This window comes from Canis lupus, chromosome 7, assembly GCF_048164855.1.
Source record: "Canis lupus baileyi chromosome 7, mCanLup2.hap1, whole genome shotgun sequence".
Classification (NCBI taxonomy): Eukaryota; Metazoa; Chordata; class Mammalia; order Carnivora; family Canidae; genus Canis; species Canis lupus.
The window spans coordinates 4,783,607-4,798,053 of NC_132844.1; the positions used below are offsets into that span (position 1 = coordinate 4,783,607).

A 14,447-nucleotide genomic window follows, 5' to 3' on the forward strand; every position below is an offset into this window, starting at 1 on the left:
TTATTTATTTATTCATGAGAGACACAGAGAGAGGCAGAGAGACACAGGCAGAGTCAGAAGCAGGCTCCATGCAGGGAGCCCGATGTGGGACTTGATCCCGGGACTCCAGGATCACACCCTGGGCCAAAGGTAAGCACTAAATCACTGAGCTACCCAGGTGTCCCTAAAATTCAGATTTTTCAAAAGTTTTATTTCTTTTTTATTTTCTCTTCTTTTTTTTTTTTTTTTTTTTTTTTAAGTTTTATTTCTTAAGTAATCTCTACACCCACCGTGGGCCTCAAACTCCCAACCCTGAGATCAAAAGTCACATGCTCTACCAACTGAGCCGACCAGGCACCCCATAAAAACCTAGATTTAAGAGTTATCTTAGTGTTTTTAAACTTTTCTAACTTTTGCTATAAAAGTTCAAGTTATCTGAAATGTCCAAGGAACATATTGAGTATTTAACTTTTCAAAATAAACAGCTGAGAATTTGTCCAGTTAAGTACCGACACATTAAAGACATGTATGTTTATTCTAGAGAGAAGCCTAAAACATATAATATATCCAAACATCCAATCTTCCTGTCTTCTGAATCAGAATATTCCGTATATGAGTAAACCTTTCCTCCTTACGAACACTGGTTATCATATTTGGCTGTAATACTATGACCCCTCAGCCTCCCGGTGAGTCCAGAGCTCTCTGCTCCCAGTTGCTGTGTAGTGTTCTGCCTACTTTGGAAGTTTCCGATTATCGCCTTTGTTATTGATCTGTTATCAGTTATTTCTCATCGGAAACACCATTCCTACCAAAGTGCTGCTTATAATCTGTTGTAGACTTGGAAACCCTAAAAATCTAGTCTTCCAAGGTATAAAAATAGTGTAAATAGTGTTTTACTTGGGGGACAGGGTTCTCCTATAGGGAGATGGGGGGGCAGGGGGAGGTCTGGAGGGAGATTGGGGAGCAGGGGGAGGGCTGGAGGGAGATGGGGGCCTGGGAGGGCTGGAGGGAGATGGGGAGCAGGAGGAGGGCTGGAGGGAGATGGGGGGCAGGGGAGGGCTGGAGGGAGATGGGGAGCAGGAGGAGGGCTGGAGGGAGATGGGGGCAGGGGGAGGGCTGGAGGGAGGAGGGGAGCAGGGGGAGGGCTGGAGGGAAGGTTCTCCTGTAGGGAGACTGTGACCTTTAGTGACTGCCCACTTGATTCATGACTAGGTCCCCAGTTGGCAAAGGTGCTGATTGGTATGTGTGGTCCTAGACGTGAGAGTGAACTGTCACTGAGCCTCTCACATGCCAGACACAGATGACAATACATACATTTGAATTTTATCCTAATTTTATCGAATCGTAACCTAATAATTCACATTGGCACCCAAGTCTTATTGAACACGAGGCATCTTTATACTACTCAGAAGATTCTAAAGGTGAAATTCCTATAACATAAAATTAACCATTTCCGTGGTGTTTACCACATTCACAGTGTTGTCCAACCACCACCTCTATTTAGTCCCAAAATGTTTTTATCACGCCAGAAGGAAGCACCCTACCCATGAAGCAGTTACTCCCTAATTCATTACTCTTCCCTCCCCCTGGAAGCCCCCAATCTGCACTCTGCCTCTGTGGATTTACCTATTCTGGATATTTCATATAAATAAAACCACACAGTATGTGGCCTTTTGTATCCAACTTCTTTTACTTAGCATAATGTTCTCAAGACTCACCTATGGGGTGGCATGTATTGGTACAGTACTTCATTCCTTTTTATGGCTGCGTAATATCCCCTTGTATAGCTACACCACATTCTGTTTATCCATTCATCGACTCATGGACATTTGATTTTTTTCCACTTAGTGTTATTTTCCATTAGTTATTTCTAGGGAGGATATGATTTCTGACACAAAGCATATTTAGAAATCGTTCAGGGACCCCTGGGAGGCTTAGCGGTCGAGCATCTGCCTTTGGCTCAGGGCATGATCCTGGAGTCCCAGGATTGAGTCCCATGTTGGTCTCCCTGCATGGAGCCTGCTTCTCCCTCTGCCTGTGTCTCTGTCTCTCTCTGTGTCTCTCATGAATAAATAAATAAAGTCTTTAAGAAAAAAAATAGAAATCTTTCAGAATCTTCATCTTTTTTTTTTTTAATTTTTATTTATTTATGATAGTCACAGAGAGAGAGAGAAAGGCAGAGACACAGGCAGAGGGAGAAGCAGGCTCCATGCACTGGGAGCCCAACGTGGGATTCGATCCCAGGTCTCCAGGATCGCGCCCTGGGCCAAAGGCAGGCGCCAAACCGCTGCGCCACCCAGAGATCCCTTCATCTCTTTTTTAAAAGCAACCATGATTCTATTTCTTCAAAACATGTACTAAATGAGATATAGGAATTGTGAAAGCTTAAAGCCCAGAAGATTACAATTATACATTTTATAGAGTGTGTCATGTATCAGTAAGGATAAGAGGGATTTCTCATCAAACTTTTTCAACGTGTCATCCAAGGCTGGTCTCATCAAAAATGTTACCAGGGATCCCTGGGTGGTGCAGCGGTTTGGCGCCTGCCTTTGGCCCAGGGCGCGATCCTGGAGACCCGGGATCGAGTCCCCCGTCCGGCTCCCTGCATGGAGCCTGCTTCTCCCTCTGCCTGTGTCTCTGCCTCTCTCTCTGTGTGACTATCATGAATAAATAAATAAAATTTTAAAAAAATATTTTAAAAAAATGTTACCAATAAGGCACACGCAAAAGCAAAAGACCAGTAACCAATAAATCATAATATATTTTACACATAATTACTGGAGAATCATTACATTTACCTGCAATAGGTGGTCCCACCGTCATGGGTATAGACATGAATCCAAGTAGAAATCCAATTGCTTGAGAAACATCCTGGGCACCAACTAATTCAAAGGCAATGGGGGCCATAATGGAAATGAAGCATCCATCGAAGAGACCCATGATGAGACAGACAGCAATGAGGGCCCCAAAGACCCTACACAGGGGAATCATCATGGACATCAGACCAATGAAGAGAAAGGAGAGTACCTAGGACAAGACACCACAATGTCAACTCTGCTCTCAGGAAAGGTGAATGTTATAATTACTGAGCAACCTGCTTGGGACTTGTAGCTGACCACCGGTTAGTTGCCTCCCTGTCCCAATTCACCTTGATTTTATATATATGAACTCCCATAATCATCTCCCCTAAGTTCTAGCACTTTCTCAAAATTTCCACAACAGGAGAGAATAAAATAAATATTTTTATATATTACTTTCCCTTCTAGCCTGTAAGTTCTTTGAGGTCAGAATCTGTACAAAAAATCATCTTTGGTCTAGATATTCTAAGGTTTAAGAATCTTGTACCTGGTCAGTACTCAATAAATATTTGTTCTTTGAAAATCTGCTCAAATTCATTCATCAAACATCCGACTTTGAAATTGCATATACCCTACTGGTGTTAGTCCTTCATAAAAGGAAAATACGCCAGCAAGATTCATACTTCAGGGCACCTGGGCGTCTCAGTCCGTTAAGCATCTGCCTTGGGCTCAGGTCCTGATCCCAGAGGCCTAGGACTGGGTCCTGCACTGGGCTCCCTGCTCAGAGGGGGGCCCGCCCGGTTCTCCCCCTCCCTCTGCCCCTACCCGACTCAGGTTCACTCTCCCTCTTTCTCTCTCAAAATAAATAAAATCTTAAAAAAAAAAAAAAAAAAAGGTCAGTACTTCACATCACAGAGCTTCCAGTTTGATAATGACAGAAGGTTTAGATATTTAAATAATTAAGAATATATTGCCTGCCAATATTCCAGACATACTCTGGATATTCAGACCAAGTGAGAGATTAAAATAACTATGATTTGATATGCATTACATAAGTATGTACTGAGTTTTGATTATTCAAATTCCAATTAAGTTTTGACTATCATAGGAAATATGTATAATATGCAAATGAAAACAAACATATCCTACTAAGAACATCCTAAGAACTAATTATGTAATCCAATTTTACTTGATAGTGTAAATCAATATGATTATCAAGTGATACTTTCAGACACTGTCTTCTGGTGACATAGCACAATCAGACCCTATTTAAGCCCCCAGAGTTAAGGCTGAGGCATATTTTGAGCCACAGGACACTTTCATGTAGCCTCAGTTAGTAGGACCCAACACTTGATTTTGCCGTCTGGCAGCTCCTGTGCTCTGTGCTGTGGTATGTGCAGAAGACCTGGGTCCTACCCGTGGGTTGTGGGGAGATGAACATGTAAAACGAGTACCCATCAAGTGTTCTAGATGTTGCCATAATTGTATATTCAGAGTATGGTGGGTACAAAAAAAGGAGCAGACAATTCAATAATTCTCTTAGGCAAAGAACTAAATAAAACTGGACAGGTCACTAGTCAGCAGAAGAAATGTTTTTAAAAAGCATCAGGGGCAGCCCGGGTGGCTCAGAGGTTTAGCACTGCCTCTAGCCCAGGGTGTGATCCTGGAGACCCCGGATCGAGTCCGGCGTCGGGCTCCCCGCATGGAGCCTGCTTCTCCCTCTGCCTGTGTCTCTGCCTCTCTCTCTCTCTCTCTCTCTGTGTCTCTCATGAATAAATAAATAAAATCTTTTTTAAAAATTTAAAAATAAATAAAAATAAAAAAATAAAAAAGCATCAGTCTTTCTAAAAATATGTGTATAATAGCAGCTATCCTTTCTTTAGTGTTTACTAAATGCCAGGCACTGTTCTAAGCACTTTAGCTAATGATCTCCCAACAACTCTGTGAGGTGGGCACTAAGGTTATGCCCATGTTACAGATGCAGAGAGTGATGCCAGGAGACGTTTAGTAATGTGCCTAAATGTGCCCCCCGCCCCGAGAACCATGGTCTGCACAAGCAGTAGCAGATGGCACGGTCCCAGAGGGTATCCCCCAAGGACGAGGGGCCTGGGGAAGGGAGAGACCATGTAAGCAGCAGCCAGCTGCATCACCATCTTCGGTTCTGTCTTTCCTAGGACCCAAAAGGCACACCTTTGGCACACCAAACTTGGTGGCTCGCCTCAGGACAGCCCCTCACAACCTCGTCTGCAGCAGGATCACCTGAGGAGCACCTGACGCCACAGACTGTGTAGGGACACAGGACACACAGTTTTGCCAAGTTCTCCAGCTGCCTTTAACACAAGTGGCCCGGTGACCCCACAAAAAAGTTTCAGGGGACCCTGGGTGGCTCAGTCAGTTAGCGTCTGCCTTCAGCTCAGGTCATGATCCCAGGGTCCTGGGATCGAGTCCCACATCGGGCTCCGTGCTCAGTGAGGAGTCTGCTTCTCCCTCTCCCCCACCCCTGCTCATGCTCTCTCGCTCGCTCTCTCTCTCTCTCAAATAAATAGAATCTTAAAAAAAAGTTTCAAACTCCAGGTCAGATCTCTTTTGACACCATCATACCATACAGTCGAGTAAGTTTTTCTCCTTCATTATTGAAATATGACTTTATGGTATGATTATTAGTTTAAAACACTTGAGTTAGTTATTTGATAAGTCTGGCACCTCATATTTTCTAAAGAACACAATCTCCCATTCTCCTGATGTTTTTCTTTTTTAAACATTTTATTTATTCATTTGAGAGACAGAACGAGAGAGAGAGCAGGGGGTTGTGCTGGGGGTGGGGTGCAGAGGGAGAAGCAGGCTCCCCGCTGAGCAGGGACCCAGAAGCCCGGTCACGACTTGAGTGGAAGCCAGACGCTTAACCTAACCAACTGAGCCAGGTGCCCCTTTTTATTTTCTACTTAAACGTTTTCTCCAACTCAACTTCACTGAAAACACATGCATAATCTCTTCGTGTGGGTAATTAGTGGACTGCAGCCTGGCAGGCTGGAGAACTAAGGTTCAGAGGAACAAGACCAGGTTCCTTCCAGTTCTCTGTGACCTTGAGCAAGTGAAAAGGCTTCCTGGTGTTTCCCATCTACACAGAAAGACCTAAAATAAATCGCAATGTAGAAAGTGGTTTGAAATTCATAAGCAGGGAAAGATTTCAAGAGTGTTGTCACTGATAAACTAACCACACTTGAATAGTCTTAATTATACAGACATTTTTAACTCTACCTACAAACATAAAGAGAGATAAACCTGGAAAATCATTTGACTCTTAGAAACTTACCTATTATCACAAACCCCAGAGAATCTAGAATAAAACTTCAGGACACCGTGTGGGGCCACATTCAACGGATTTAATTGGTAAAGCCACAGACCAAACATTCCCAACCATGCCACTGTGACTGCACAAGGTTAACTTTCAAGAATATTTTGTTCTTTGAATAGGTTTCCTATTTTACTGTTTTGTTCAGTAAGAGTCTCTTCCAAGATATGAGAACCAGAGTGATTTATTGAAAGCCTAGCATGCTATTTGGACAAAGTCAACTGTGCTCAATAAACGAATGTTTTTCTCAAATTTATGTAACATGAGACCCAGGTGCTTTACTCTTGGTAGTTATCCTGATTTTTCTATACATTTTTGGCCCCTTCCAATTTTTGTCCTTTGGTTCATTTTGTAAAAACAAAACAAAACAAAACTTCACTTAAGTGTTTCAAATTTAGGGGTGTCTAGGTGGCTCAGTCGTTAAGCATCGGATTCTTGATTTCAGCTCAAGTCATGACCTCAGGGTCATGAGATCGAGTCCCATGTCGCCTCTGCACTGGGCATGGAGCCTGCTTAAGATTCTCTTTCCCTCTGCCTCTCCCCACCTCTCTAAAATAAAAAAAAAGTCTCAAATTTATTATTATATATTTGAGCATATAACTTTATTATTATTTTCCATTGCTATTCATTTTAAATATCCTAAAAGATGTGCCTTCCCCTCACATGTGCAAACTGTCTTTCTCAGTCCTAGTTCTACTCTCTAGGGCTGAAAAGACTATTGTTTTGCCTGTGCCTTGCTTTCTCATTTGTTTTTCTTTTTTCCCTTGCAAAACTTTTTTTTTTTTTTTTTTTAGAATCTGGAAAGACAAAAAAAAAAAAAGAATCTGGAATGACATTTATATAGGTGAATAACCTATTTCTACTTATTTGAACCTAGAATCTAACTCTGATTTACACAAAGACAAAATATTTTTGTAGAATTTTAAAACATCAGAATATGCCAGGAATGCAACTGCTGTGTACATCAAGGGGAAATTACACTTTGCTTTATCCAAAAGAAAAAAAGAACCGTGCACCCTTGTGGAAAACTCGCCTGAGTGACAGCAACAGGGCTCATGTTATCTAAGTCCGCCCAAACGACCCCTCTGCACCTGCCTTCATAGCTGTTACAGTCACAGTACTTAATCTGTCAGCAATTTCTGGTAACAAGCCAGTCATTCTCCCCCATGAGCATATAATTCCTTAATACTTTACCTGACTACAAGTTCTCCTCAGTTCAAATGATAGCAACTATATTCTTTTTTCAATTCGTTGACAATAATCATTAGTTGTTACTCAAAATTGGTAAGTTTTAATAGCTTAAATAGAAATTGTTATTTAAAAAGGAATAAAGGGGAAAGGAGAAAAAAATGAGTGGGAAATATCAGAAAGGGAGACAGAACATGAGAGACTCCTAACTCTGGGAAACGAACTAGGGGTGGTAGAAAGGGAGGTGGGCGGGGGGTGGGGGTGACTGGGTGACGGGCACTGAGGGGGGCACTTGATGGGATGAGCACTGGGTGTTATTCTATATGTTGGCAAGTTGAACACCAATAAAAAATAAATTTATAAAAAATTTATTTAAAAGTAAAATTTCTTGGTTTTTCTTTAAGAATTAAGTTCATAGGCGTTTACGCACTTATCCTTTAGCATCTCTCAGAAAACAGCTAGCGAATTGTTCATATGGGATTTTCCGTACTTTATCAGGTCCCCAAATAAGTATTGCTCCATCCATCAATTACTGATTTGTAAATACTGCGCTCCAGTTTGACAAATAAATTTAGTATTACTACGAGCATTTTTCCCCTCCTCAAACACAGCAGCTCTGGTTAGGTTTACATGAGGTATTTAAAGGTCCATAATTCTCTTCTAGTCTCCGGCACTGAGATTTAATAAGGCATTGACAGTATTTCTTGCTTTTGGTTTCTTAAAACCATCCAAGGAAAATCTTCTGTCACAATATTATAGGTTTTATTACAGAAGGTCCTTGCTTGAGTTAGTTTATATAAGGACAAAAAAAAAATTGTTTGCTTTTTTTGCTATTATCCTTCCCCATTTCTATCACAAGGAGAATATTCTTGGAGAAACGTCAGTTTAAATGTTGCTCAGGAATCTAAGTATAGCTCAAGAAGAAAAATGAACTGCACCTGAATAAGCAGAAGGCATTTTCAGAGGCAGACACACAGTTAGAGTCAGTGTTGCTCCTACTAATTTATTCAATATAAAGTTTCCAGGCTTTCAGAGACTTCGGCCAGGAACCCAGAGCAGAAACCTTTAACCATTATTATTCCATAAAATGCAGTTTAGTCATCTCTTTGCTCAGAATTTAAAATGGTCAGGCTGGGGATCCCTGGGTGGCTCGGCGGTTCAGCGCCTGCCTTCGGCCCAGGGTGTCATCCTGAAGACCCGGGATCAAGTCCCACATTGGGCTCCCTGCAGGGAGTCTGCTTCTCCCTCTGCCTGTGTGTGTCTCTGCCTCTCTCTCTCTCTCTCTGTATCATGAATAAATAAAATCTTATAAAATAAATAATAAAATAAAATAGACTGAAAATACCTGGAAACCAGGACCTTGATAGAGTTTAAATTCAGAAGCAAAAGTGTGAGACTCTTTCTTTTAAAGGTTTTATTTATTTATTCACGAGAGACACACAGAGAGAGGCAGAGACACAGGCAGAGGGAGAAGCAGGCTCCATGCAGGGATGTGGGACTTGATCCCTGAACTCCAGGATCACGGCCTGAGCCAAAGGCAGGTGCTAAACCACTGAGCCCCCCAGGCGTCCGAAGTGTGAGACTCCTCAACAGGGCTGAAGAATCTATCCATAAGCAAAGGTCTCTGGGGCACCTGGCTGGCTCACTCAGTGGAACACCAACTCTTGACCTCAGGGCTGTGAGTCTGAGCCTCCCGTTGGGTGTCCAGATTACTTAAAAAAAAAAAAAAAATTAAAAGCAAAGATTTCTAGTTCAGGATAACTAAGGTCTCCTTTCATGAGACCTGTTTCGAATCAGGATCTGCTTCAGTATTTGACAATATTAAAACATAATAAAAGGAAGGGTTTATTAATCGTCCACCGTGGGCCGACGCTTTATGTAAGTCGTCGTCATGAATCCTTCCCACAGCCCTCTGCCGGTTCTGGAGACAGCTGGTGATGAGATCTGGGGTGAACTCCTCTCTCACTCCAGAGCCTGTGCTCTTCTGCTCCGCAGCCTCCCAAACCCAAGGTCACTGTGGCCAGAAATCAGACCACGTGGGAGGTTGTGAAGTGTATTCTGTGCCCGGCTGCTGGGAGGCGGGAAGGGGAGAGAACTGTCACAGCCCCCCGGGGTCGGGCTCTCGCAGACCAGAGTGGGGAGCGGGTACATCTGCACCAGCGGTGACAGGAAGGTAAGGAAGGTAGGCAGTGGGGGCATTCCACCTCTAGAGGTGAGGCCAGAAGGCAGACGGCCAGCGAGGGAAAGAGGAACAAGCAAACAGACAGAGCTGGAGTTGGCTGCAGCAGAGAACAGCCAAGAATCAAAAACCACACGGGATGGCTGGGAGTTGGGCAGGGAAGCCAGGAAAAAGGAGAGACAGAGGAGGGGAGTGACAGAAAGGGGCGAGTCCAGTAGCCACATGGGTTAGGCCTGTGTTGGCTCCTGTGCCACTGCGTTCCCAGGAGGGGCCCACTGGTGGCCCCGCAGCCGCAGGACACACCGAAGGCCGCCTTTCTCCTCCACGGGCCTCTCTGAGATGCAGTCCTCTCACCTGGGACTCAGCATATGCTACTGTGGAGAACGGATGACTGCTCCCGTCCCAGCAATCTCTCCTCCACATACAACCACAGTGACCTTAAAATATGAAATCGAGGGCGCCGGGGTGGCTCAGTCGGTTAAGCATCTGACTCTGGATCTCGGCTCAGGTCACGATCTCAGGGTTGTGAGATCAAGCCCTGTGTCGGGCTCTGCACTCACTAAGGGGTCTGCTTGAGATTCCCTCCCTCTGCCCTCCCTCAAATAAATAAATAAATAAATATTTTTTTAAAAATGATTTTTATTTATTTATTCATGAGAGACACAGAGAGAGAAAGGCAGAGACACAGGCAAAGGAAGAAGCAGGCTCCATGCAGGGAGCCCGATGTGGGACTCGAACCTGAGAATCCGGGATCACACCCTGAGCAAAAGGCAGGCGCTCGACTGCTGAGCCACTCAGGCATCCCTCTTTTTTTTTTTTTTTCAACATGAAATCAGACCACGTCATTCTCCAACAAAGACCTACTACACTTAAAGTAACATCTCTTCCTCTTGGCTCTGAAGGCCGTGTATAATCTGGCCCTGCCTAGCTTTCCAACCTCTCCCCTCGTCCTCTCCCTCCCCTCTTGAGCTCTTCATCCTCCCTGCCCCCAGATGGCCCCCAGATGGCTCCAGGAACTCCAGGAACTCAGACTCAGTGTCTTGTTGGCCTCACCCCGCCAGGGTCTAGGTGGAGCACAGAGGACACAATCTTTGGAAAGCACGAAAGGAAGCTGAAGGTCTGTAATGCAACAAGCGTCCATTAGAGGGTTCTCTCGGCCCTCGAGAACAAGACCAAAGCTTCCACAAGAATGTCCACAGTTCGGTCTTAGCAAGAGGGGATGATCGTACAGCAAATGCTTTCAGATGTAGCTACTCTCCCAGCTATCTACACTGCCTTCCACTCCTTCGTCCAGCTGTCTGCCGGGACCTCACGCAGACGCCCGCCGTGGGGCACCTCCCTACGGTGTGGAGGGAACCCCGAGAGGCCCCGAGGGCTGGGCGGAGCAATAACACTGCACGTGGGCACGAGGCTCACTGTTGGCACATGGGGCCCTGTCAGTAAGTGGTGGCTGTTGTTATTTCACATCAATTAATGGAAGTTGCTTTATCTGTAATAAATGTCTCCTCATCATTTTCCTGTGCCCAAATCCCACCTCTCCTCCGACGCCCAGTTCAAATACTGCCTCCCATCCGTATAGTGAGCAGACACGATTCCCCAATCCCAAACGCCCCCTCCCCGAGCTCCCCTTCACCTTCCTTCCACAGCTAAGCTTTTGGCCTAACTCGTCTACACCGCCGCTTACCCAGGGATTGAGATCAATCTTCAGCACCTGCCACTTCACTGAAACTGTGGCTAAATCCAATGAAAACCTTTAAGTCTATAACGTGCTTGCCCTCTCGCCAGCTGCTCACACGGCTGACCACTCCTGTCCCTGGACGCACCCTGTGCCCTGCTTCCTTCCCACCCGCCTGGCCGCCCCGTTCATCCTCTGCTACTCCTGCCACATGAAGGCCGAAGTCCCACAGGTCTCGCAGACTCTCTCAGGGGCTCCAGACTCGGCTCTCCCACAAGCACCACAAATTTAAAATGGCAAAGATGAACCCAGCGTCTCACTCCCATTTACGAACTACCGATCTTTATGAAACAGCACAACCGTCCACTGTTGACGGAGCCACAAATCTGAGACGCAGCCTAGGTGGCTCCATCAGACTCTCATTCCCAGTGTCCCTATTTTACTGTTTGATCCCAGTGTTCCCACCTGAACCCCTCCTGTCTGGACTACTTCACTAGGCTCCAGCAAGTACCTTGGCCTCCACTTAAAAAAAAAAAAAAAAAACCTTTACGGAGATATAAATTCACCTACCATAAAATTCACCCATTTTAAAGTACATAATTAGTGGGCTTTGGTTAACAAAGTCATACAACCGTCATTCCTGCCTAATTGTACAACATTTACATCATCCCCAAAAACTATCCCCCCGCCCCCAGTGACACCCCCTTGCCCCCCAAGACCCAGGCAACCACCGACCTGACATCTGCCTCTGTGGCGCAGCCTGTTCTGGAGATGGGGCTGTACGGGATGTAGCCTCTGTGCCCGTCCCCCACCTCATCCCACCCTTCGCAGTCACTGGATTGAGCTTAATAAAATCCAACTCCTGTCCCCCGTTGCTTGGTTTGGACCCTCCGAGGGCTCCTGGTAGATTTCGGGATAGTGTTCATCCTCTTACTGACCTGGCCCCTGCTTCTCCCTCCAGACGGTCGATTTTCTGCTCTCCCTTTATGCCCCTTCATCTCCTTTTACTCAGTTTCCCAGACACAACATACTGTGTCACACCTCCACCTCTCTGCCCATGTGGTTTCCTCGGCTTGGAACACACTTCTCTGCCTTCCTTATCTACCTGTCTACCACTCACCTCTTAGCCCCCCAGCAGCCCTGGAGGCCTGCTCCGACCCTCACTAGTGATCCAGATGTTTCTATGGCACCCATCTATTATTATAGTCATTATTCCGCCGCGCTGCAGCACCATGAGACCATTAGCAACTAACTGAGGGCACAGACCATGGCTCACGCTTCATCCGCAGCATTTAGCACGGTGTGTGGCACGAAGGAGTCATTTAGGTACTTGTCGAATGAGTGTCGGTACAATCTGGAATTACCGTTAGTGTAGCGCGCACCCCTCAATCCCAGGAGGCAATCGGCAATAAAGAAGCTCAAGAGAAACACACACCCCTGAATTTCACAAGATATTGCAAAAGGCACATGACCGTGAGAGCTGTGCCAAAAATAAAACATTCTTCTTAGAAAAAGCAATGGGCGAAAAACATTCTGATTTGGTGGAGTTCCATGACAAAACAAATAAGGTTGCTGTTTGAGCGCCAATCTCCCAAGTTGAAAACCCAAAACTCAACCAATGTTGCCCTTGAAAGACTGCTGGTAGAAGTTAGGGTCTAGAAAATATTTGTCATTTTTACAGAAGAATTTAAGCAAGTAAATACCTATAACAAGACATGAGGTGATAAAGAGAATTTTGCTGGGAGGATAAGTGGCCTAAGAAAGTACCTGAAGGTAGACCTTCTTCACACCAGGCACATAATCTGCAATCCGGCCAAAGAGCAGCCGTCCGACTCCTGAAGTGATGCCAATGCACATGAGAATCACTTCTTTATTTTTTCCATCTTGAAATCTTTCATTCACGTGTTTCATCTGTGGACCGAAGAGAAAGAAGCAACACTAAATACGGCGGGGAAAACTGACAAGTTTTGACACAAAATGCTTTTGTGTCTCCACCATGTGATGGACTCTCACCTCCTTCCAAATCCAAATATTTATAAAGTTTCTTCTGTGATAATTTTTCATCAGAACGTATGAAGCCAAGGCTAACCTGATTTAGCTCGCATAAAAGAAAACAAGGATCCTCATGGGAGGTCTTATTTCAAAAAAGGGTGACCGATGACACATTTCCTAAGGTAACATGGAGCCATTCGCCAGAAGAGGAGAACCCTCCTATAACCCCGCTCTCTCAAGGTTATCTAAGGGCCCCATTCTCTGCTCTCCCTAAAGGCAGTTTTGCATCTTCTAGAACCTGAACCCAACTGACACCCCTGAAATAAGTCGCCCCGGGGCTTCCAGGGTAAGAGCATCAGGTTCCCTCCCTGCGAATTTGCCTGTCGTGTGGCATCAAGACAGACAGACGCTGAGGCGGTTAACACGGCAGGTAAGAGAGAAGCCTCTCCGAGAGACTGCTTGGGTTCAAGTCTAGGTTCTATCCCTTATCAGCCTGGTGACCTTGAGTAAGTTCTTAACCTCTAGGTCCTCAGTTTCCTTGTCTGTAGACTGGAGATAGTAACAGTACCTCAAGGGGTGGCTGTGAAGATTAAGGGATCTGCGTGAAGAACCTAGAACAGTGCCTGACACAGTTAATAATGATCAGATATTAATGTTAGCCTATTTTTTTAAAGGACCTTTCCTCTTAATTTACAGTGTCCCTAGAATAGTGACTGTAAAACGGCCACCTGACAACGTTTTGAAAGGCAGCATGACCAGGCAGGTGTTATACTGGGCGACAAAACACGCAGCTCAGCACCCACTGCCATAAGCTTTGCTCCACGGCCCCTAAGGGTCACCCCTGTGCTAGCACTTCCATTCTCTCAATGATCATCTGTGCTCACAAGGAGGAGAGAAAGCATGTCTGTACTCCCACTGTTTGCTCTGAAATCACAGAGACGTTTGAACAAATCCAAACAGCTGTTTGAGACAATCACTTACTGTTCCCTACGCCAAACTTTGGCCGGAATTCCAGAAGCCTGCAAAGCAAATTACCCTGCAAGTTCAATGGCCCAATGGTTCCCAGGTGGTCCTAGTAGCCTTGGGGATGAATGACATCCCCTTAAGAGACTTCCATTTCGCATTTTTATGCCCACTTGGATGTGCCAACACCACCACATCTGTCTTCTCCTTTTCAAAACTGCTAACCCTTCTCCCTAACTTCTGTATTTTCATGCTGGTCCAGAACAATCCTTCTAAATAGGAGTTTAATCTCATCAATCCCTTAGTCATCAGCTGCCTACC

The 14,447-nt window shown here is 45.1% G+C and overlaps 1 protein-coding gene across 2 annotated transcripts in view; it reads right to left on the minus strand.

Moving 5' to 3' along the window:
* SLC16A10 (solute carrier family 16 member 10) overlaps positions 1-14,447 on the minus strand; it is a 110,682-nt gene that overhangs the window by 2,043 nt on the left and 94,192 nt on the right. For both annotated transcript variants that reach the window (XM_072831740.1, XM_072831741.1), the window contains exons 4-5: positions 12,939-13,082; positions 2,778-3,006 (exon numbers count right to left, since the gene is read on the minus strand). In XM_072831740.1, the coding sequence (XP_072687841.1) occupies positions 2,778-3,006; positions 12,939-13,082 (373 nt within the window). The remainder of the gene's footprint in view (positions 1-2,777; positions 3,007-12,938; positions 13,083-14,447) is intronic.